At 25.9% G+C, this 27,473-nt stretch overlaps 1 protein-coding gene and 1 non-coding gene across 2 annotated transcripts; one reads left to right on the top strand and one right to left on the bottom strand.

The window, feature by feature from the left end:
- Positions 1-2,860: 2,860 nt before the first annotated feature.
- On the bottom strand, positions 2,861-2,934 carry TRNAR-UCG (transfer RNA arginine (anticodon UCG)). Its single transcript has one exon. It is a non-coding gene; the product is annotated as a tRNA-Arg (tRNA).
- A 21,292-nt stretch (positions 2,935-24,226) lies between these two features.
- LOC109818733 (trihelix transcription factor PTL) lies at positions 24,227-27,207 on the top strand. The gene is made up of 2 exons (XM_020384258.3): positions 24,227-24,793; positions 25,786-27,207. Exons 1-2 carry the CDS (start codon positions 24,342-24,344, stop codon positions 26,867-26,869), a joined length of 1,536 nt encoding a protein of 511 aa, XP_020239847.1. The 5' UTR covers positions 24,227-24,341; the 3' UTR covers positions 26,870-27,207.
- The last annotated feature ends 266 nt before the right edge of the window (positions 27,208-27,473 follow it).

The raw sequence follows: 27,473 nt of genomic DNA on the forward strand, positions 1-27,473 counted from the left end.
ATATTCTATTCAAAAAAAATTAGTGGAATCTTCAGTACATGTCTTATGAGAAATTGTGTTTTAATTAAAGTCTTATGATAGGTGGCCCAAAATTTTGGTCATCTAAGCCAAGTCTTAAAGTCATTTCTCTTAAAAGGAAATGGTTAACCTGAACCTAATTGAACAAAGACACATTGTGCTTATCTTTTTGTTTAGGACAAACATAAACGTTAATGTTAAATGGTAGGTCTAGATTGATTGATATCCTGTGAAGCTTCTAAATTGCTAAACTTCTAAACTGTTAAACTTAAACAACCATTTTAAATACTTGAACAAACTTGTCAACACAATGAAATCTTTTTTGTACTAAAACTTGAAACTAACAGTTGTCATTATTAAATTTTTTTATTTAGGCATGATTCAACATCATTAGGTAAAAATATTTAAATATATATATTTTTTATTAAAGAATCTATGAATGGGATAACTCATTTTTTACGCATCACACAATAACCACACCAAAAAGTTTAAATGCGTGCACTTTAATAATTTGTACTGAGTAATTTTTGTTTGCATGAAAGATCAACAATCCGTAATCATAAAAGGAATGATGCATCTATTCAATCCACACAAACAATATTGAAGTGGAATTTTGATGCAAGTCATGGGAGGACATAAGTGAGATTTGAAGGACAACCTAAAATTTTAATTTTTATGCAATTAGCAAAGTAAGGTTGACTCATCATTTTATAGGCTATTGGTTAACCTAATTTGTTTTCTCAATACAAGCCCAATTACATGTCTAATTTAGTTAAATCATAAATTTATTGTCAAATACTTAAATTACACTTAATTGATTAACCATTAAATTAAATGTTCCATGTTTATACTCTATGTTTGTGACGCTATAAGTTTTACTTCATTAGCGATAATATTTAAATATCATATCAAATTTAACATTAAATAGTAGAGTAAACTACATTATCATCTTATGAAAGATAAAAATATTACATTTTTTATTTATTTATGATAAAATATCCAATTTAGCGTATTTAACTTAACAGTATTAATGTCAATTATATTTTCTTCTCCTAAAAGATATAAGTATTACACTATCTACCTTTTTTGCAACCCAATAAAATTATGATTATCTTCTTCCAAATAGTGTTTGATAGCACCAAAGCTTGTAACTCTATGTAAAAATTGTAGTAACTTCAAATCAAATGACTACTGTATTATAGCATCATGATAAGAGTTTACCACACTTGCATAAATATTACATAGTCTTCTCATAATGGGTTAATAAATATTACTCTTAATATTTATGTTTGTGTGATATCTCATTCATAACATAATAGATGCGATTATTAATCAACTCATATAAATGCACTAAAAAATTGTAGGAGTGATCCTTTAAAATATTTGTTTATAAGCAATAAATCAAACCATACCCACTATAAACAAAATCAAATACATAAATAGTTTACTAGTATTTCTCTTTGATTGATTTTTTACTTTCGGATTAAAATTGTTTGATTTTTATAAAATAATCACTACAAGAGAAGAAAACATTGAAATAACTGTAGAAAATAAGTGTTTGCTAATAGCTAACACAATTATTATCGAAAAAATTAACACTATTTTAAGATGTAGTGTCAGTTTTTTCAACATTAAATTTAATTTGAGTTTAGTATAAAAAAAAATCGACATTATTCTTTAAATGTAACACCAGCTTTTCTGACACTAACTTAATTTAAATTAGTGTCAAAAAAATCAATGTTATATGTAAATATAATTTATATATTCAAATAAAATATTTATTTGTATATATAAATTAATTATAAATTTTAATTATATATAATAAATATCTAATATACGCATTAGACAAACTAATATATTAGTTAAATTATGTGGTTGAGTTTTTTAATTAAAATAAAACACGATTAAGAAAATAATATTGTCATAATTGAGGGGAAAATCTTATAAAAAAAATTTTCACACCAAATCAAATATAAATATGATCATTATTATTGATATAGATTAATAATTATTGATAATTATAATATATAAATATATTGTTTTACAACAATATAAATATATTTTTCCGTTGATATAAAAAAAAATTAACATGTTACATGTATATAAAGACCTAAATCATGTATATTTTGCACTTGTGATCCTACTTTAGAGAACTTCACAGTAGGGTTATTAGTAAAAATGTTTACCTTGAATCATTTAGTAAAGGCAAGTCCAATACAACATTGTACTGGCATAGGCAATCTATCACAAAAAAAAAAAAAAAAAAAAAAAAAAAAAAAAAAAACTTAGCAGAGATAATTATATTTGTCACCTCATCCCCACAATGAGTAACATTTATAAATACACTAAAGTTTTGATCTTATATTATGTGATTATTACTAAGTAACTCTTACGAGGTTGTGGTTGTTCTCTTCCAATCTGTATTTGACCATAAGCTTGATGGCAAAATACATCAACCGAACTCCCTTTATCTATCTATAAATACTCATCCCACATTGATACTTGTTATCACATCTTTGACAATAATTGGATAATCATGTTATGAGATAATGTATCCATAATCCACATACATGAGAAAAAAATTTGTAGGATTGCTACACTCTTTCACACATTTTTGTCTTTCCAAATTTAGTTTTTAGGAGAATTGAAATGTTAATACTTTCAAAAACAATTTATAAATTCTTAAGACATTGTTAGAGAAATTCTAACTGGATCTAAATTAACTTAAGTGGGTTATGAAAAACGGACCTTCACCGAGTCTTAATGGGCTATTGGGCCTATATTGACTTATGTGGGTTATTCAAGAAAACGAACCCTTCAAAAACGAAAATAAAAAGAGAAACGACCACAGTGGGAGTCGAACCCACGACCTTTTGATCCGAAGTCAAACGCACTAATCCACTGCGCTATGCGGTCCCAATATGCTAATAATGGTCATTTAAAATAATTTATATATATATATATATATTTATTTTCCCATCATCCAGTTCGACATTGTTCGATTTAATTACTTTAAACGAACTTTAATTACCAGTGGTTGTTTCTTGAACCTTTTTTTCTCCTTCATCATGTTTCATTATAACAATATCTCAAGATTCTTTCTCTTTGATATATTTTAAACTTTTGGGTTACATCAATATCATTTTCATAGGCTTACCTAATTTTAGCCACTTGCCTATGTAGTCGTGGGACATTATAACTATTAACTATTAACTGATGTAATTAAAGTATCTTCTCTTAAAATATATTGGAGCATGGTTGCCCCCATCTTCCAACATATGAACATTTCAATTTTTCTAATATAATATATAATTTCCTGTCTATGTACCTCTTAGTTCTTGTAGTTGAAACCAAATCAGGAATAGTATTCTAAAGGAAGATAAACACAGGATAATTAAATAAAACTTAAGGATGAAATATATTCGTTGACTTTATCAATAACTAATCTTTGTTATAAACTAAAACTTGATTGATCATTTTCAATAGTTTTTTCTAAGAACAATTTTTTTCACCCATAACTCAAATTTTAAAAACTTATTTAAAAAATTTGAACTTAATTCCACTTAGATCATGGCATATTTGTTTAAAATGTGCTTGTTTTTATTTTTTAAATAATTAAGAAAAAAATTAAGAGGATATAAACTTTTTAACAAAATTTGTGCCATTGACCTACTTGTTTTTTTGGGTTTAAAAGGAGTTGATTCCTACGATGACAATAGAGTCACCAAATTTCAAAGTCATGAATTTGCTGACAGCAATAATTAAAAATTATTGATAAATAAAAAAATAGATTAAATACGTTTTTATTCTTTATAAATAAATAATACATCTCTCACGCTAAATGCAATCAAACTACTTTTTATCGGTAAAAATTATAAAAAATTAGTAACTTGTACACTATCTCAACTTTATTACTAAATTGACCTTAGTGTTTTCAATCAATCCATTTCAATAAACTATAAAATAGATAATGAATTAATATATGCATGGTGTAGAATAATTTGAATGAATGTCTATAAGCAAAAGAATGGAAGTTATATCTGTTTTGGTGCAAATAATAAGCCGAAAGTATGAATCGGTCATGATGGCAAATTAGTTTGATTGTCATTTTTAACTAATACGGACTAAGAAATAGATAACTCCCTCCGCTTTTTATTCATAGTCATTTTGTCAGAATTTGTTATTTTTTTTTACTGTCATTTTATTAAAATTAATGATTTTATTAATTTTTTTTCATTTTTATCTTTAATAATTAATGTATGTTTACTAAACATTGTGTTTATTTATTTTTAATGTTTACCTATTTTTTCTCTAACTACTTATATGAAATTAATGTTGCATTTAAAAGGATAATATGTTTTCAATGAAATACTATTAAAAAAATAGAGGGTAGAATAGGAAAGTAAATAATAAATATTTTTGAAAACTAAAATTTTAATCATTTTCTTAAGTCCCGTATAAAATCTTAAACGACTATGAATAAAAAAGGGAGAGTAACTCATAATTTGTACACATCGAATATTGATAATCATGGTTCTTACTTCGTGCGAGACCCATAATTAGAATCATGAGTTCCTCTCTATCACTAAAAAAATAGCTACAACTGTTTGCCACGCCATAAACCACAGCCCCATATGCAATCCCACTTAGGACAGACACCAAAATTTTGGCTTTAATTACCAAACGCCTAAATATAGAGATTATTTTAGCTTAATTAGTAGTTTTAAATTAAAATTATATGTGTATAATATCATACTCTACTTGAACACCATTGTTTTAAGTCAAAACACCTGTTGTATGTAAAAGAGAAAAATAAACATTTGGCTTTACTTTTTGACATTGGAACCGAAATAAGGGAGAAGGTTGATGAAAGAGAAGAATAAATAGATGTGTGGAAATTCTCCAATGATGAACAAAGAAAGAGGCCACAAAACTTTGTTTATTTTACATAATCATTATCCAATCCCATCAAAGTCCTCCATTCCCCTATCATGGTCCCACCCTTCTCAAAGTGTCCGTACAATTATTATTATGAGCAAACCATGTTTTCCAGCTGGCCTTTTATAATCATCTTTCCTATTTAGGCAAGAACAAACCCACCTTTCCCATCATAAACCACAAAACGAACACATTCCATTTTATTTTAATTTTTCTCAATCTCTCAACCTTTTAATCATGCACATGCAATAAACTTCAATACATCAATTTTCCTGAGAATGAGGATATACGTAATATAGTATGTCTGATTATTTTTAATCTCATATTATAAGAGAAAAATACAAAAGTCATGAAAGTAATTTTTTTTATATGGACTTGATTAATATAGCATTTTAAAATTGATGACCAAAGACTAATTTATATTTATGGAATATAATTTTTATTAGTTAAATATTATTTCGTTGATAAAAAATATTTTAATACAGATGAAATTAAACTTGTGAGCATTAATTAGATCGACTTCCCGCATTTTAAAGCATATCTTATAACAATTATGTAAAAAATATATCATTAAAATGGATTTGTTATTAATAAAAATAACTTCAACATAAAAATTAAAAGAATAAATTATGACAGTTGAGTAAGAAATAAGAATTATTTCAGGGTCTGAAATCGTTAGTATAATCATAATCTCATCCATGATAGTAAGTATCGGATGTATCGCAATTCGTATCGTACGATACGATACAATTCCGAGCTTCCGCGATACGAATCGCAAGTTGTCTCGTTTTTGATTAAGAATCGCATGTGAATCGTGCGTATCATTGCGTGAATCGGAAAAATCGCGATTCTGGACGAAATCGCACGATTTCGAAACAGCGGGTCACGCCTCGAAACTGGATCGAGTCACGCGCGACCTGATTCTGGAAACCCTAAAAAAAATGCAGAAAAGAGAGGGAAAGTGCCGATCCTCCACCAATCTGTCTTCTTCTCCGACGAATCTCCGTCGATCTGTCTTCTCTGACAGCGACTGTGTCTCCTCCGGCGGTGACTCTGTCATCTCCAGCATATGCAACCTGTCTTCTTCAAAGAAAAGTTGGGCCAAATGGGCCCAAATTTTATTTTATCTTTTGATTTGGCCTTCACTATTTTTTTTTAAGAAGGTAACTTCTCTTTATTATTAATTATTATTATAATTCAGATAATATTTTAAGTAATAAAAAATTTAATATAAAACCTTAAATATTTTGTTTTCTTAATTTTATTATTATTTTGTTTAACTACTATAAATTTTAATTATTGAAATTATTTAATGTATAAATTAAGTTATGTTTCTATTTTTATATGTATATTATTAATTATATGTATTATAAATTATTTAATATTTATATATATATGTAAAAATAAATAAATAAGAATATGTTTATATATTATTAACTATATATTAATGTATGATTTTATTTTTTTTATATTTGTTTATATATATATATATATATATGTTTTTATTGATCATGAATCATGCGATTCACGATACGATTCGATTCACGATTCAAAATATAAGCTTTCCGATACACTATTTGTATCCCGATTCAACTACTATGATCTCATCAATACGACAAGTTTTTCAACTAAAACATCTCAATTGGAAATTGGAGATTTTTTCGACCGTCAAAGAAAAAAGTCGTATTTACTGGTTACCAACCGTTGTAATTCATGATTAATTACATACAATTAAATTATAACTAATTAAATTATATTTATTTTATTTAATAATACTTTTAGTCTCTCAAGTATGAAAATTATGTGATTTTGTTATCTTAAGTTTTAATTGAGTGAATTTAATCTTCCAAATATTCTAATTGTATAATTTTGATGCACCTTACATCTTTCGTTAAAAATCTAGCCAATTAAATGATGACATGAGCACTAACATAACAAGATAATACATGTAACTCTGTATCACCTAAAAATAAGATTATAAATATTTGACTCTAGTGTTTCATATTTTTGAGGTATTATTCAACAAAAATGTTTTTAATCTTTTCTAAGAATATTTTTTAGATTTTTTTTGTTTATTTTAATTTTTAAATTGAAAATTTATAATTAATTATTGGTAATTAAAAAAAACACTGTATAACAATATAAATTATTTATCATAAACCAAAATATATTTTACATGATAAAAAATATTTATTACAATTTTAATTATAATATATATAAATATAAAAAAAATGTTATTAAAAACTAGTATTAATTAGTAACGAGTTTGCTGTAATGGAAGAGGGGAAGAGAAGGAGAGAGGTGTGCATATTAGAGGGTAAATTTATTTAATAAAGAAGAGTAGAATAAAAATGTATGGATTATTTTGGTGAGTCCCACCTAAAAAATCACACTCTCAAAATTGAGAAAATATGTGTAAAAGTCAGAATGAATATTTATTTTTCTCCATTTTACCCTCAATGATCTACTAAAGCATAATTGATTATGCAATGAACAGAATAAATTATGTTATTCCATACACTTGTTTCGTTACAATAATTTCTTCTCCCATAAAAAATATAAATGATTATATAATTAAACTTTAAATAAAATTAATTAAAAATAAGATGAGGATACAAATGTAATTATAAAAAATATAATTTAAACTCTTATTTTATTTGAAAAAATAGTTTCTTATATTTTTTTTCTAGAGAATAATTTTTATTTTTACTTTTTTGCGATGAGGTGACAGGAATATTAGAGTCACGTGACGGAGATGATGTGAGTGAAGGGTGACAGGTCACAACAGAAGCATGAAGCATTCCTTGATTCTCTCTTCTTATATCGCGGTCGCGGCTACGTCAATGTGCATGAGGGAGTACGTGTCCTATTACACTCTGCAACAACTGGCCCCACTAACCTCTCAACTAACCAACCACACTCATTCACTCACTATACCATTACCATACTCTTTTTTTTCTCTTCCTTTTCAATCTTTGGATGAGACTATGTGCACTATGTATCTTTACTACCTATTCAATCTTTGGATGAGACTATGTGCACTATGTATCTTTACTACCTAATATACATGTTTATATGTAAGTGACTCAATTTATATATTTATGATTAATGGATATTATATTAACTTACATGTTCATTCAATGAATGATAACATCTTTAATTACGTCACTTCGTGCTCTTTGATGACCCATGATTCAATCCCAAGAGCGTTAACATGCAATAAATGAGAGAGAGATCAATATTCTTTTTTTCTCTTAACATATATGTTTACGCACATATCACGTAATTGCTCTAAAAGATATATATATATATATATTAAATTAATATGTAATTTGTTAGTGTTTGCTATTCTTTTGGGTGATTTTAATTCATGATATAGATCCAACTATTTCCAACGCACGGTAGCTACAACTACTAATGTTGGTTAAAAAAAGTAGGACATTTTTTTTTCTGTAAAATTGCATATATATTTGTATAATGTGGACCACCAAAGGCAAAAAATAATATAAATATAATGAAAGTAATTAATAACGTGAAAAACTAAATATTTAATTTAAAGACTAATATTACACAATAATTAAATCTGCTTCAATTATAACTAATTATCATCTTTCGTCCGGAAAATGAAATGTACGTATTTATATTTGCTAATGTTCTACCAAGCAATGATTACATTATGGTTGACTGACATGTTACAAACTATTGAGACAAGTCCAAAACCTACCTAGTTAATTAGCAGCTGAAGGCCATCATCTTCTACAATATCTAATTCCACACACACATGTGCCTTTATTCTTTACTATTATTTTACACCATTCCATAAGTAGTTTGAATTTTGGTTATTATAAATTATATAAGTCGCATATGATACATATATGAAAATTTTATTTTATTTTTAAATAAAAATGTGTCATGTAATTATATATTTAAAATAAAGATAATACACACGCGTTATATACAACTTATATGTGCGTGTGTATAAAAAAAAAAAAAAAAAACTTTTTAAAAAAAGATTGTAATTGACTCGTACAACTTTTTTGAGCATGACTTTTTATGTAACATTTTCGTTTGCAATATGCACCATTAATTTGTGTAAAAGTGTCTTAAAAAAGATTTGCCTGCCTTTTCTTTTTCACATAAAATAAAAAGTTCACTCAACATATTTCTCTTGCATACAATTATATCTTTAATCTCATTTTTTAATAATTAACTTGATTAAAATACATATGACATTAAATGTCACATTTCTTTTTAAATTAAATTATACTCTTCACCCTTAATTAAATTATTATATATAGCCTTCAATTTACCTTTATAAAAAAAACAATTTTGTTGCATCACACTTAAAAAAGTAGCATTTCAATAACAAGAAAACATTTAAACAACATTATATTCTTTTTTTTTTAGTGAAATTACATTTTGTAATTGAGAATACAAGAAAAAATATCCACCAAAATAAACATTCATGTGATTTCAATATGTTAAAAGTCGGTGTTTTTCTTGCTCTCGATATATACTAGCTATAGTGGTGTGTAGGGTGTAGCACAATGGTTGGTCCAACTTGTTTTAACCCATCTCATCACTTAGTACTATAGACAGGGTGGGTAGCTTAATTTACTTATTAAAAGTGGGACAGCAATATTAGTCTATCTCACTTAGAAGTGAGTTGGCGGGTCAACATGCTAAGTGCTAATCCTTTATAAAACTAAAAGAAAAAAATATTTTATTATTAAATTAAATTGACAATTTTTTAAGCAATAATTGACAAATTTAATTAAGAAACCCATAACATAGTTTTTTCTTTTAAATTTTAAATCATAACACACAAATATTTAATTAAAAATTACTAAGTTTTTTCTTTATCACCCAAAATCACTCAACAACACAAAATTATAATAACTCATGAGACACAATACAACAATTAATAATTATTTAATAGTAAGACTATACCATAATACAAACTCTACAAAACAAATATATATAAATAAAACTATTATATCATAAAATAAGTTTCAAAATAAATATTTAAATACTAAAAACTTGTCAAACCAATCCACCTTACTTTACCTTTTGATCTAATGGGATAACAAGCTAGGTGAGTTGAATAAAGCAGGTTGACAAGTTAGAGTGTCTATTTTCGTTTGTTGGAATGTGACCTATTTTGCTATCTTTTAGGGGTGTAAGTGGGTATGGATAACCCACGAACCCGAATTGATACAAATTAATCTAATGAATTTTGATCGAATTTTGTAGTGTTTGGATCAGACCCAATCAAACCCGATCAAGATTTGATACTGTATGAGTTGAGTAACGAATTTTGTGTTTCCAACTCGTCAATGACTCGACCCAACCCGATCATATATTAAAATTAATAATAATAGTATTTAAAAGATCATTTGCTCAAAACAATACTTATTGTCACTCTCACTAAGTAACAAATTTTGTGTTTTAAGTTGATAGCATTATAATAATATAATATATTTATCTTAAATTTTATTTTGTATTAATTAATGTTGATTTTTTGAGTTGATAATTATGTAACAAATTAATAAATTTATTTTAGAATTTAATTTGTATCATTGTTTATTTTATAAGTTGATACATTAAATTTACAACAATGTATCAAATGATTCACATCTATTTTAAAAAATTTTAATTTTTATAAATAAATAAATAAATATAATTATGTTGACCCGATTAACTCAACCAAACCAACCCAATTAGTTCGTGATTGGGTTGGGTTAGATTGGATTATATTTATAAAAAAAAATTGCACAAAATCGACCTAACCAATCCGTTAAATGTTGATTGGATTTGGTAACAAATTTAGCTAAATTTGTCCCAATCCAACCTACTTAAACCCCTACTATCTCTAATAATAAAAATACTTTTTTTGTATTTTCTTATAAAAAAATACAATTTTTATTTTTAAATATAAACAAATTCCAATTATTTTTTTTCTCATTTAATAATATTCTCCTTAAATATTCATCCTTTAATGTATAACATTTTAGTTGTATTACTTCTTTTAATATTTATAATATAAGAATTTTTAAAAATATTTGTAATTAGTAAAGTTTAATGTTCATAACTAATTTTTTTAATTTATAATAAAGAGTATAAGAGGAGGATATTTTCATCGGATCGGTCGAAATTAACCTATTTCAAGATTAAACCTAATTAAATATATATAATCACATATCTTTGTATTTTTTTTTTTGAGACTATAACCCAATTAAATATGATGTACTATTCTATAAGATGGGAGTTCGGGGCACAGAATAGATGATTTGTATTTTAGAAAAAAAGGGTTAAAAAAGTGCCCCTAGTGTGTCTTTTGGGCATGATTATTGGGTTCTGGGTGAATTACAGCACTGACAATAATAAGTCACAACATGTGCTTCGGAGTTTGAGCCATGTGATGGAAGAGTGAGAAGGTGATGTAAGTGAGTAAGTGGTGAAGCACAAGTCAAATATTAGGTACGTAGTCTATTCCATGTAAATGCCTCCAGCAACCACGATTCCCGATTCTGGCCCCCCTCTACCCGTACCTCTCATAACTCATAATGCATTTGTCTTCATGTAACCCTATCTCTTCTCTTTTTCCCTCCTTCACCAATTATCATTTTCAGATACACCTTTTTTTTTTAACTCAATCATTGCTATATCAACCAAGGATCCATGTCTTCTAGGCAATGTGCAAGCTTCATACTAATACCATACCCCTGTCAAATAACATAATCTTATCTCTTTGAGACACCTTAGGGTTTTACAAAAATGTTTATTGTTTATCACTTTTGTCAAATCTGTACGTACTAATTCAGACACATGAATGTCTTTTGCACTATCGTTTGAGTGAGGCTACCTAATTACACTCATTCAATATAGCATTACTTCCCACCTTTACATGGCACACACACCAATAAAATTTTATCACATTTGCTGAACACAAAACAATTATTGATATTTAAGTAAAAACAATTTGATAAGTAAACTAATTTCGGAATCTCTCTATCTTTAATTATGATGAAAGAAAAGCATCACTATCATGATCGTTTGATCTTGAATATATATATATATTTTTAATCTATAGAATTATAATTAAAAATCACTCTAAAGTTTAAACTTAAAATTCAGTATATACTACTTCAACGTTAGGTTGACTTTAATATATTTGATCTCGAAAACATTATAACATTATGCTGCATCTAGGTTCCATTAATGTCAGATCAACTATAATTCCGGTGTAAATTGTAAAGATAGTAATAATAATAGTAATAAAGTTGATTCTGTATGGTTAGAAAAATTAAACGCACCCACAATACCGAATGATAATACTACGTAATTGTATAAATTGGAAAAAACAAAAATATGTTGGATCATTAATGGAACACCCGTTTTCAATCTATAGGTTTAAGTTTAATTAGTACTATATTGAACTAATGTGAAATTAAATCAATTTAAGTTAATTACTTTAAGTGTCAACGATCTTGTATCACTACTTTTTTTTCTCTTTTTTTGCTGACTGAATTGTATCTCTACTTATAAGTCATTTCAAAGTTCGATCGATATTTAAAAAAGAAAATTAAAAGAAGAAATACTTTTATATATATGTTAGTTTTACCCATGTAAATATTAATACTTATTTTCTTAAAAAGCAGCGTTTAACCTTTTCTTTTCGCGTTCAATTTGACGACAAAATGCTTGTTGCTAAAACATAGTTTTTTCAACTAAAAAAGAAAAAAAGAAACGTAGTACAGTGTGTTTCAATTAAGGTAGCGATACCAACGAAAAAAGTTATTGGTGTCTGTAAATATTAATAAAGTTTTTATTTGATAAAATATTATTATAAATTTATATAAATTAATAAAACAATGTGATATACTAATATAAAAATATTAGTATAAAAATTAATTTAAGTTTCTATTGAAAATAATTAAGCAACATTTTTATTACATTTAAGTTTTTAATTAACTCATCAAATAAAATGTCATCTCCGTTGTCTTCATATATGTGTAATCAACCTTATCGATAATTTTGTTACAGTACACAAGTATGTTTTATAAGAGGTAATGTTACTTAATTTGGGTAACACTGAATGATAAAATTCTTTATTCAAATATTTAATCAATACTTTTATTTATTTAAGATTTTAACTTAACTAAAACTACTAATTAAGTAAAAATCTTACACTCAATAGTTGTGATATTACATTTTTTTTTACATCAAGTTGTGATATAAGTTAGTAATGGAATATTACATTAAATATTGTATTAATTTGATTTAAAGTATGCAATGTTATTATAAGGGATAGGTGAAATTCAAAAAATGAAAAAATGTTGATAATGGGCTACAAGCATTAAAGAGAGCCCAAGATAGAAATAGCATGTGTTAAGTACTTTGTTTTTGCTCATGATTGCATTCAGAGGCAAAGACTGCACAGTAAAATTAATTGAAGATAATAATATAAAGGAAAGGAAATCAGAAAATAAGATTCTCACGTGTACACGTGAAAAGGACGGTACAGTTTGGGACTTTTATAAAGCTAATGTTATTCATATTTTTAAAATTATTTAAATATGTTTTTAGTTTATTAAATTTAAAATATATTTATTTTTAATCTCTTAAATTTAAAAATAGTATTTTTAATCTATATTTTTTTTAAAAAAAAATTTTAGTTCATCAAGTTATCAATAATATATTTAAGAATGATAGATTGGGATAATTATTTAATATCAGTTAGATTTAATGTGATGTTTTCATTAATATGGATATCGGTAGATAAATTTTATGAGATAATATTTGACAAATTTTATAACATTACTGGTGTATAAGGACTAAAATATATATATTTTTAAATTACATTACTAAAATAATTAATTTTGAATTTGAGAAATTAAAAATAATTTTATTTTAATTTTAAAAGACTAAAAATATATTTAAATTTTTTAAAATTAAAAGAAAATTGTCCTGACCTCCCTTGATGTCCTTTTAAATAACACATATCTCCCTTTCAGTTTTTAAGTAAATACTAATCTCTCTTATTAATCTAAATGACACTTACAACTTTTTATATAAATAACATCATGTATGCATTATTAAGATAAAATAAATTATTAATACAAGTGTCAGCAATTAAATGAAACTTATTTTTCACTCAAATTTACCCTCCAAATTATATAATAAACACAATACATATTGTGATTTAATAAATATACCAACTTCAAGTAACATTTTTAAAGTATGGGTTAAGAAATTATTATTTACAAAATTAAAGAACAATAAAAAATTTCATAAAATAAAAATAACATTGTACGTAATTCAAAAATAAAGGATAAACATGCACATGATTGACGGAATATGGATTAAATTTATTTTTTTCTTATTTTTTTTACAAATAACGTGTCATTTAAATTGACTTTATTATTTTTTTTAATTATAGGGAATGCGTGTGTCATTTAAGTAGATTTAGGGAAGGTGAGTGCAATTTTAAATTTTTTTTTTATAATTGCCCACTTACTTTACTTTTTACTTTTTATTTTTTTATTTTTTCTTATAGTTTAAAATATATATATATATTTTTTGTTTTTATACTTATCTTTCATAGTTCGTATAATAAAAAATAAATATTTTTAATCTCTATACTTACTTTTGTAAACTTTTTTCAGTCATTGTCATTAATTTCTTTACTCTTTTATGTTAATGTGACAAAAAATTTCAATTATATTTAAAATAAGTCAATTGACAACATGTCTCTTTTTAAACTGTCACTTGGGATGCCCAATATAGAGAAACTTATCGTCCATTTTTTTCATTAGTGCCACATATTTTGATAATTCATACTTATGTTAATTAACTTCAACAATATCATTTGTGAAAAGAATTTGGTAATGAATATCTTAACAATGAGTATTATAAGTGAGGATAAAATGAGATATAAAATATTAATAAATCAAAATTTATGATAATTTTGACAAAAATAATTTTAATATTAAAATACAAAAATAAAGACTTTTGTCACATTAAAATCAAATAGATGACGTTACAAATAAATTAAAGGAAGGGACTAAAAAATATTTAAAAAGATAAGTATGAAGACTAAAAAAAAAATCATAAGTTATAAGAATTAAAAATAATTAAAAAGTTATAAATACATAAGATTAAAATGATCTATTTTAATTAAACTATAGAGATTTAAAGATAAAATAAATAAAATTATAAGAATTACAATTGTATTTTAACCTATTTTTAATTGTACTTTAGCCTATATTTTATTTTATAAGAAACTATAATTTTTTCTCACCTAATTAATTTATATAAGATTAAAGTGGTACTTTAATGATGACTCTATGTCTAAAGATTTATAATTATTATTTGATATAAAATTATTTTAATTATTAATATTTATAAAATTAGTAAATTCAAATGAATAAATAAAAGTAAGAAGTATTAATTATAAGAGCTAAAAAGATAAGAAACAATTCTAAAATCACTACAATTAAAAATAATAACTAAAAATTATATCACTAGAAAAAGTTTAAAACTCCTTTTTTAAAAAATACTCTCCAAATAAAATAACTACTATTAATAGTTTTTTCAAATAATATTAAATTTAATTAAAAAATTAAAATGATATATATTTTTGTGATAAATTTATTGTTTAATATAAGAAGTTAAAAAAAAAACTCTTAGTAATAATTAATTCTTAAAAATACTTTGATATAATTATCATAATTTAATATGTATGGTATTTTTTTCATTTCATTTTTTTCTTTTAATTTTTTTAATCACATTATTGGTTACAATATTTATCGGGTTTTTTTTAATACTATTTTTATCTCTTTCTTTTACTCATACATCTCAAAATTGAAGTGTTAGTATAACTTTTTTCTTTTATAATTATACACTCACTTTTTTATATGTCATTTAACTTTATTTTGTTTTCACCTTTTTCTCATCAAATTATTTATTATGATTATACTTAATTCCACTTTTGTTCTTTCATTATTAATTCTACTTTTGTTCTTTCATTATTATGATCGTATAATTTTAGCTGTGCAAATAAAATATTATTATTGATGTAATGGTATTTTTTTGTGCATTTCAATAAAATAAACCGTTAAATATAGTTGTTCTTCTAAAATTATTTTGATGCAACAATAATTTAAATTTTAACACTATATTATTTTTAAAATAAGTGTTATTCTATATTATTTATGGAATACAACATCTATTAGTCCTTAATTTTTTTTTTTACATAGATCTCTGAAATACGTCTTTATTTATTTATTAACTTAATTGTGTTTTTGATCCCTAAAGTATTGTAATTGTGCAATTTTGATCCCCAAAGATTTAATTGAGTAATTTTAGTCTTTAAAAGATTATAATTGTATAATTTTAGTCCCTCAATTTTTAATTGAACAATTTTAATCCCTCAAATATCATAAAATTGTGCAATTTTAGTCTTTTCCATTAAAAATTTAATAATTTAATAATTTTAATATATATATATATATATAATGTTTTAAAACTATATAATTGTTTGCTTATTTAAATTAACATATATTATAATTTTTGTTGATGTACCAAATGATATATATTTATTATTACTAAATAAATAAAATTTATATATTATTAGTATTTTAATATTACTGATAAATTAATATCAATAATATTTTTACTATATTTATAGATAAACTAATAATTTGATAAATATAACTTATTATATATTAATGTACTTTTACAAAAATTTAAATATATAAGATTAGATATATATTTCTAATTAATATACTTATATTTTTGTAAAAGTATATTAATATATAATAAGTTATATTTATCAAATTATTAGTTTATCTATAAATATACTAATAATATTATTGATATTAATTTATCAATAATATTATAAAAATAATAATATATAAATTTTGTTTATTTAATAAAAATAAATATATATCATTTGATACAATATCAAAAATTATAATATACGTTAATTTGAATAGATAAATAATTGTTTAATTTTAAAACATTATATATATATATATATATATATATATATTAAAATTATTAAATTTTTAATGGAAGAGACTAAAATCGGATTATTATGATATTCGAGGGACTAAAATTGTTCAATTAAAAATTGAAGGACCAAAATCCCACAATTACAATTCTTTAGGGACTAAAATTACCTAATTAAAATATTATGATCAAAACTGCACAATTACAATACTTGAGGGATAAAAATGCAATTAAGCCTTATTTATTTTATTTTTTTGTTGATTTTTTTAATCAGGTCTCTGGAGCCAATGGTCTATTTATAAAATTGAAAAACATATTAAGTCTCACATATACGAATATTGAATTTCATTTATAATCTTATGCAAAATTTGGGTAAAATAAATTTGTTTTATTTTAAAATAATATGTAAAATAAATCATATTTTGTTTATAAATTAATAAACAATTTTAAATGGAATAATAGATTAAAAACATGTTATATATGATCATCAGTTTCTAAGCAAGGATTTGAAACTAGTAGTTAGGGATGTATATACGTTAGTTCAAAGACGGGCATGCATCATATTATTTTCACACTTTATTTTTTCTATCTTTCTCTTTATATATATATATATATATATATATATATATATATATATATATATATATATATATTTATATTGTTGTATAAAAATATTATATAAATGCAATTTCTCTTTCTCTAATTAGTCGCATCCCTAAAAGTAAAATTAAAGGTATAAACCTAGTGCAAGATGTTGACTTCTTTATAACATCTTTAATTATGATATTTAATCAAGTTGCTTAATATATATAGATACTCTGGTCTCACTATAACACACACTCCTTAATTTACACATATATAATTAAAATAACCTGCAATCTATCAAGTGAATTCTATATGTGTTACCCACATTTTCACATCTATCCTCACTGATTTTTATTTATTTATTTATTATATACAACAATTTTTATATCTAAAATATTATTGTAAAATGTGAACTGAAGCCATTCTCTTAGTACCGTATCCAATATGCAATCATTTTATGTAAAAAAATAGGTAACCCTAGCTAGACATACACATTGTTGGATGGATTGATCTCACTTGTTAATAATATTTATACTTGAGAAAACAGAAAATAGGTAACAAAGGAATATTTGTTTAAAGAAATGAAGATGTTACATCGAGAACAAATGGGAGCACGTTCACCTAAGTGCTATGACTAAGATAGGTGTTTTGGCTTTAAGCTAAGTTATGCTACCCTCCACAAAGATGCTGCTGCTAAAAAGCAAGTAAAGTAATAAAAAGGTTAAGTCTCAAGCACTGTGCACCCGTCACTTAGCCAGTGAAGGCGTAGAATTTCATCGTCTCATGCTCTGCCATTTGTCCCTCTTTCACTGGCTCCTTATCATATAGCATTATACATTAATGGCATTCTGATCAATCACTTTTTCTTAAGAGAATTTAACAACAATGCTAAATTCTCTCTACTACATCACTTATATATATATATATATATTGTAAATTGATAACCAGCTAGGAACAGAATAAGCTATTCCATTTCATGATATATACATAGTACTTTTATATCTCCGAGGCATGCAAGAAAAAAAGGATGGCTTTAAGGGGAGATTGTAATTTATGCTTTCCAACCAAGTACTTCAACCCTTACTATTTAAATCACCTTCTTTAATTTTTCCTTCTCTCTCATACTCTGAGCTAGTGAGTCTAACTTTTAAGAGTTGCGGTAGACTCGGATCCTGTCCCCTCCTCTTCCCAAATAATAATAATAAGTAACTCAAAGAATCAACCTCCAATTCGTCCTTCACAATTAATGCTCATGCTACACTTTTTTTTAAATTATTTTTTCTCATTCTTTTCACGTCATATCACTTATCTCATTTTCCCACCCTCTCCTATTATTCCTTAACTATGAAAATAGCTCTAAAAAGTAGTTATAGGACTAAACCGAACAAAAAATGTTTTTCGACATCTTAATGTTATTAAACACCTTATGAGAGAAAAAAAAGAAAGAGAGAAAAAATATAAGTAGGGGTGTTCATAGATCGATTTTTTGAAAAAATCGATTCAAACCGAACCGAACCATTTTATAAAAGTGAATTAGTTTGGTTTTTTTTAAATAGATTGGTTTTTTTAAAATTGGATCGGTTCGGTGCGGTGCAGTTATCCACTTTTTACTTATATATGGATCGGTTTTTGTTAAAAAACTAAACCGAACCGAACCGATCCACTTTGTAAAAATGGATCAGATAACTGAACCGGTTTTATAAAGTGGTTCGATCGGATTTTTTTTATAAAATGGATCAGATTTTTCAATATGAATCAGATCGGTTATGGATCGGTTCGGATCAATTTGAATTTTTTGCACACCCCTAAATATACGTATAGTAAGTGTTATAACGAGATAGAAAGAAAGATATATAGGGAATTATCACCTTGTTAGCACACGTGGTAAATTTAATAAAGTTATTTAAAGTTCGAATCCTAAACACAAAATGGACTATATGTTAAAATAGAACCGTATAAAGTCCATACGTTAATACAAAACAATAACAAGTATTAATAATCTTTACATTCATTAGAGCATCTGCAATGGGAGTTGCTTATAAGCAACTTCCTGTACCACATCACTGTCATATCAGCTGACCCACTTTTTGGATTGTTTAAATTTTAGCAAAGTTGCTTGTAGAAGCAACTTTGCTAAAATATAAGCAACCCATAAAGTGGGCTAGAGCTAATGTGGCAGTGATGTGCCACAAGGAGTTGCTTATAAGCAATTCTCATTGCAGATGCTCTTAGATACTTCTACTACTAATATTAAAAATATAATTCTTAAAAGACTGAGTGCAGTGTCTCTTATCGACAAAGTATATATATATATATATATATATATATATATATATATATTCAAATTCATATTAAGTTTCGACGATATTTTAGATTTTGAGTCCTTGACCTTTATGTATGTATGGCGAATATTTTTGTCTTATACAAAATTCATTTTAATAATGTTTATCTTTTGAAAATAAAAATTAATCTCTAACTTGTAGTGTTTTTTACGAAAAAAGAAAAAATATTTAAACATCTAAATATTTTAAACACTTAACTTGTGTTTGATAAAGAGGAAAGAAATATGTGAAAAATAGAATAATAATAAATAAAAAGTGAAGAAAAATAGATAAAAAAATAAAATAAAAAATTAGTTGAAAAAGAATATGTGAAAAATAAGATATATAAAAATAAATAAATAAAAATGTAGAATTCATCACTTTTTTTTTTATTAATTTTTTTCTACTTTTTTTCTTCTCAATCAAACAATCTCTTTTATTTTCACTCCCATATTTTCACTCTTTCCATCACATTTCTTTCTGATTTCTTTTCTACCAAACAAAACATCATTACTTCATATTTCTCTTAATTATCTTTCCCTCCTATTATTTGATATTTTAATTATATCTTTCACTTCTCTCGTCTATTTTTCTTCCTCTTCTTTTTAAGTGTTTATTATCATATTCAGTCTCCAAGAAATATATATATTGAAAAAAGAGAGACTGAATTGGAGTTTCACTACAAGAAAAATGTAAATTTCCGACGGATATGGATCCGTCGGAAATTTCCGACGGATTTATATTTCCGTCGGAAATTTCCGACAGAATTTTCTGTCAGAAATTTTCCGTCGGAAATTTCCGACGGAAATATAAATCCGTCGGAAATTTCCGATAGAAACTTTCCGACGGAAAATTTCGTCAGAAATTTCCGACGGAAAAATAAATCCGTCGGAAATTTCTGCCGGAAAATTCCGTCGGAAATTTATTTTTAATTTATTTTTAATTTATTTTTAATTTATTTTTTTAATTTCTTATTTTTAATTTATTATTTTTAATTTCTTATATATATTTGTAGTATTAAAAATTTTATATATCTTTTAAAGGTATAAATATATATTACAATTATTTATTACAAGTTTTTTATATCTACGATTAGTATTAAAGATGAAAATAAATTAGGTTATACTATATTTTATTATAATTTACTTGGTTTAAACCTAACTTTCTTTAAAAATATATATTTTAAGTGTGACTTATTTATCTATCATAGATAATTTTTAAATATTTGGGTAGAACTACAATTATATAGACTTTTATTTTATAATAATTTAACACTATTAAAAATATAAAAATCTATATGTTAAATTTATAAAAATAAAGTTTAATTTATTTATGATATAAATCTGTTTTTAATATCTAATATATATTTTTAGATGATAATTTATTTTAAAATATATCTTATAATAACAATTCTAAATAGAATATAAATCTTATGATTTTTCTTATTTTGATTTTTTTAATCAATGTATACAATTTTACAATTTTGATTTTTTCAATCAACGTATACAATAAATAAAAAACACAAAAGAAAAACATGCATGCTACAAATTTTATTTTATCAAAAAATTATTTGTTTTAATATATTACATTATATATGTGAATATTAAGACATATATATATACATATATATTATAATTAAACTTTTTTTAAAAATTAATTCATTATTAAGAAATTTTTTTTATCACATGAGAATTAATTTCCTTCAAAAATTTGCCAGATATCAAATAAATAAACATTTTTTCTGAATCTATATATTTATTTTATGAGAATATAATTTTTATTTTTTAAAATATATTATTTTTTTAGATAAAAAATTATGTATATGTCAAATAGTAGTGAGGGCAAGTGCCTCACTATTCCAAACGTGCAGCTGTCGCTGTATATATATGTATGTGTATATATATATATATATATATATATATATATATATATATATAATATAAGGGGTTATAATTATATCGGTGTAACTTTTACTAAGTATTATGCCGCTCTATAACTTTATATTAAATGTGAATTTTGTAAATCCAACCGTTAAATTGAAAGTTCATATCACTTTATACGTGTATATCAAGTTTTGTTAAAATTGAACAACAACTGGAAGATAATCCAAGTGTTCATATTTTAGTGTATTTTGAAATGAATATATTACATCAATTTTGTTTTATAAAAATGAAGTATCAAATCATCTTGGATTAATATAAAGTTTTGTATATATAATCTATAAGAGATATGAACTTTCAATCTAACAGTTGGATTTACCAAATTCACATTTAATATAAAGTTATTGAGCGGTGTAATACATTGTAAAAGTCGCATTTAATATATATATATATATATATATATATATATATATATATATATATATATATATATATATATATGAGGGGGGTTATAATTACAATGGTATAAATTTTACTAAGTGTTACACCGCTCAATAACTTTATATTAAATGTGAATTTTGTAAATTCAACCGTTAAATTGAAAATATTTTACTCTTAAATCATATATATATATATAGACACACACACACACACACACACACACACATATATATATATATATATATATATATATATATATATATATATATATATACATGAGGGGAGCTATAATTACAATGGTATTAATTTTACTAAGTGTTACACCGCTCAATAACTTTATATTAAATGTGAATTTTGTAAATTTAACCGTTCAATTGAAAATCTTTTACTCTTAAATCATATATACAAAATGTTATATTAATCGAAGATGATTTTTTATAAAATAAAATTAAATCTGTCGAAAAATTTATATTTTTGATGAGAAAATTTTTGTAAGAAAAGTTATATTATTGATAGAATATTTCAGACAAATTTATATTTGTCGAAAATGTAAGAACTGGTTTTAAATTTGATATGAAAATATTATGATATAATTAGATAAGATTTTAAGTTAGTATTTTATTAATGGTTGATAATTAAAAAATAAAACATGGATAAATACATTATTTGAATTTTATTTGTTTGATTTAAGATAACTTACAAAATAACTCTTGGTAAAGTTATTCCGCTCAATAACTCATGGTGTGTTGAATTTCATCGATCCAATTAATTGTTAAATTAAAAGTTATTAAATTTTACTAATAATTAATATAAAAAATTAATTAGTTTTGGAATAAATTATTTGCTAATTAACAATATAATTGAAATATTAATTATTTTAAATTATTTAACTAAAATCTTATTGACAATTTACTATATGATCTTAATATTTTTGTATAACTAATATCTGGTTTTAAATTTGATATGAAAATATTATATATAATTAGATAAGATTTTAAGTTAGTATTTTATTAATAGTTGATAATTAGAAAAAAAAAAGGATAAATACATTTTTTAAATTTTATATGTTTGATTTAAGGTAAATAAATATATTAAATTAATTAATAATTTATTTAAAATATTAAAATTTAATTTATAAGTATGTAATAAATAAATATTTATAATTTTATAAATTATATTATCATTATAAATTATAAAATTAAATAATTTAAATTATAATTTTAAATAAAAGTAAGTAGATGTTAATTATAAAAGTAAGTACATATAAATAAAGAATAATTAAATATATTATTATTATTATTATTATTATTATTATTATTATTATTATTCGTAATATAAAATTATTATATATTATTATTATAGTACAAATATGAGATTGTATATTTGAGGATGACTTAAATGAATTAATTTGTACAAGTTATACTGACAACATACATAGACATTTCGGTAGCTTATTCATCAGAACTTCACAGTTAAGCGTGTTTGACCTGGAGTAGTACTGGGATGGGTGACCTTCTGGGAAGTCTCCCAGAAATTGCACAAGTAAGAATAAAACACGCTAAACAGTGAAATATTGTGAAATAGAACCCTTGAGAAGCCAAATATGAGAGTTGTTACATTAATAAATTTATTAAAATTAAAAAAAAATTATAATTTCCGACGGATTTCTCCGTCGGAAAATTTGACAGCAATTTCTGACGGATTTTTCCGTCGGAAATTTTGACAGCAATTTCCGACGGATTTTTCCGTCAGAAATTTTTGACGGAATTTTCTGTTGGAAAATTCCGTCGGAAAAATTATTTTCGACGGATTTTTTTTCCGACGCCACTTTTTCCAACGGATTGAAATCCGTCGGAAATCCGTCGGAAAAAGCAAAATCCGTCGGAAATTTACCTATTTTCGTCGGAAATTTCCGTCGGAAATCAGCATTTTTCTTGTAGTGTTTCCACAATTGTAAGGGAGTAACGTGTCTGCCGTCAAATTTGTGGAAGATAAATTGGAGGGTTAAAAGGTAATAAATAAAAAAATCTCAGTAGTTCTTGTATGACAGAAGCAAGTGAGACCCTTTCTCTCATCCTGTGTCTGCTGCACACTTTCTCTTCCTTTTTTTTCCCTTTTCTCTCTCACTGTCTGAGTGAAGAACATGGCTGACCCATATGGTCTCCCGGAGGATCTCCGGCGACTGATATCATCCAGAACCCATTTAAACCCTTCCAACACCACACACTTACTGGAGCCACTATGTCTTCACCACACTCTCAGTGCTGTCACTGTTACCACTCCACCCAACAGCTATGACCCCAACATGGTTGGGGACGTTTTCTTCCCTCGTCCCTTCACTCACTTCGCTCATCATGACTACTCTTCCACCTCTGCTCTCAACCCCACAACCACTGCTACTGCCTCGGATCACGCCACTGCCACTGCTGCATTCTGCAGCATAGAGACTGCAGAGAAAGGGTGGTTTGCCTTTGACTCCGGGAACAACAGGTGGCCTAGACAGGAGACTCTCTCGCTTCTTGAGATCAGATCTCGTCTTGATTCCAAGTTCAGAGAGAATAATCAGAAAGCACCCTTGTGGAATGAGATTTCTAGGTATATATTTTTACATGTATATACAAATTTAGAAGAGTTTGCGAGAGTTTCTCTGCTAGAAATAAGAATTTTCTTTTAGCAAAAAAAAATATTCTTCTAAGCTTATATCCTAGCAGAGTGAAAAAGACCTACTGTTTTTTTAGTTTTATTTTCAGACTCGGGATGAGTGGGGAAACGTATGGTGGTGGTGACCAGTGAGGAGTGAGGAAAATATGGTTGTTCTTACTGTCTCTTCTTTTTGTCTTGCTGGTTTTGCAATATTTTGGGGGGAGGGAGAGTGATGGGGGACTAATTTTTTCTTTGGGTTTGAAAATGACAGGCCATTACTTACAGATAACTGGGAGATCCATGTGGCTATTGTTATTATCTATTTCTAGTTTTGTCCATGAAACTCCACTGACTCAGTGTGTATACTTGCACTGGTTTTTCTGTGAGGAAGTAATTATGGGTGCAAGGATTTCTCACCCTGAAAGCCTGTCTTTGTTTTGTAGTAGTACTATTAAACCTAGCTATATAGCTAGCCACTTTACTCAGCTAGCTAGGGCTATGTATTGGTGTTTATTTTGTTGATTCAAACTCGGATATTTGTGTTGATGTTTCTGACATCTTTAATGAAGAGAGAATGTTTTCATTATTTTAATCCTTTAGCACAACATGGATAATATACGGATATTAAAGAAGAGAGAATGATGATGACAAAAATGCTTAATGGAGAAATCTTTCAAGGATTTATAATTATACGAATGTTAATTCCATGCATGCATGACAAAAAAAATAAAAACTTATGTATTATTATTTGTTAGATTTTTTAACCAGGTAATATTGTCCTATTTCTCTCACCGCAAATTTTATCCGAGAGAAAGGGGTGGGGGTAAAAAAAGAGAACATGGGATTTTTGAATTGTGATTAATGTACTAATTAATTAATCTTCTTCTCCTTCATGTTTTGTGAGTATGTATAATAATTAGTAGGTGTGTTATCTTCGCGTTTAGGATAATGGCTGAGGAATTTGGGTACCAAAGAAGTGGAAAGAAATGCAAAGAGAAGTTTGAGAATTTGTACAAGTATTACAAGAAGACCAAGGAAGGTAAAGCTAGTAGACAAGATGGGAAGCACTACAGGTTCTTCAGGCAGCTTGAAGCAATATGTGGAGATCAATCGAACACTACTCATGCCTCACCTTCAGATAAAACCAATCGTGCTGGTGGAAACACTGCTAGTATTCAAACACCAAACCTCACAATCAACCAAGACCATAATGGTGAATCTAGCAACAACCCCAAGTGCTCAGAGAGCCTCAGCATCTCAAACTCATCTGAATTGGAGACATCCTCATCTGAAAACAACGACGAGGATCTTTCAGCCATTGCATTCATGATGAAGCAGTCAAGGGATGAGAAGCAGAAGGGGTCAGATCACAGACAAAGTGATCATAGGAGGGTGAGAAGAAGCTGGAGAGCCAAAGTGGAGGAGATTGTGGATTCTCACATGAGGAAGATCTTAGAGACTCAAGATGCTTGGATGGAGAGAATGTTGAGTGTTGTTGAGCAAAGAGAGCAAGAGATGGCATCTAAGGAAGAAGAAAGGAAGAGGAAAGAGTCAATGTGGTTTGACCAACAAGTGCATGAACTGTGGGCTAAAGAGAAAGCATGGGTCGAATCAAGAGATGCTGCATTGATAGAGGTTGTGAGGAAACATATTGGGGTAGGGGTAGAAGCATTGCCATTCGATGAAGGTATACCAAATAAGAACAAGAGCCAGGGAGAACATATTGATGCCAATGAATTTGCCTCTGATCATGGAAGTAGTAGGTGGAGTGAAATGGAGATTTCAAATTTGATACAGCTGAGGACTGGTTTTGAACAAAGATTCAGGGAAAATGGGGGCTTGGAGAATGGGCTTTGGGATGAAATAGCAGAAAAACTTGCTTGTTTGGGGTGTGATAGGAGTGCAAGTGAGTGCAAGCAAATATGGGATGAGATCAGCATTTCCCTAAGAAGGACAGTGGAGTGTGATGGTGTCAAAAGAAGGCCTTGGTATTTGGGACTTAAGCTGACGGATGATGATGATCTTTGACACATTCTTGTTCTAACGCATGCAGGCATATCAGAGAGGTTAAGTGTATATCACATTTGCTTCTGAGTTCTGAGTGTGGAGAAAGGGAAACTTGTGGGAGAAACAAGCTAGGGCGTGAAAGGGTTGTTAATTTGGATCGATGTAGCAAGTTTGGCTCATTTGCGAATCACAAGGTATTCTTAATTCTAGCTAGCTAGACGCCTAGACCAAGTGTTTAGCTATATTTATATATTTAATATAACGTATGAGGACTCATGCTTCGGTGTAAGAATTTGACTTTGTGTAATTTTATCCATGCATCAAATGCTAGAGTTAATTAAGTTATTATTATTGGTCAACTTTCTTTGTTATGTTTGTTTGTTTTTTTTTAATTCATCATAATCACAATAAAAATTTAAATTTAAGACTCTATTCATACTATCTCAACTTTCATTAATTATTAGGTCTACTTTAATAATTTTTAATTTTTTTATTATGAATTTTGTTATATTTTTTAATAGATGTTTTATAGACACTCACTAGATAAAAATACTCTCACAATACTCTTTAAGATTTTAATTTTTAATAAATTTTTAAAAAAATTGCTTGACTAATTTTTTTTTTT

The sequence above is a fragment of the Cajanus cajan genome, chromosome 7 (genome assembly GCF_000230855.2).
Source record: "Cajanus cajan strain Asha chromosome 7, NIPB_CcT2T_4, whole genome shotgun sequence".
In the NCBI taxonomy this organism is placed as follows: Eukaryota; Viridiplantae; Streptophyta; class Magnoliopsida; order Fabales; family Fabaceae; genus Cajanus; species Cajanus cajan.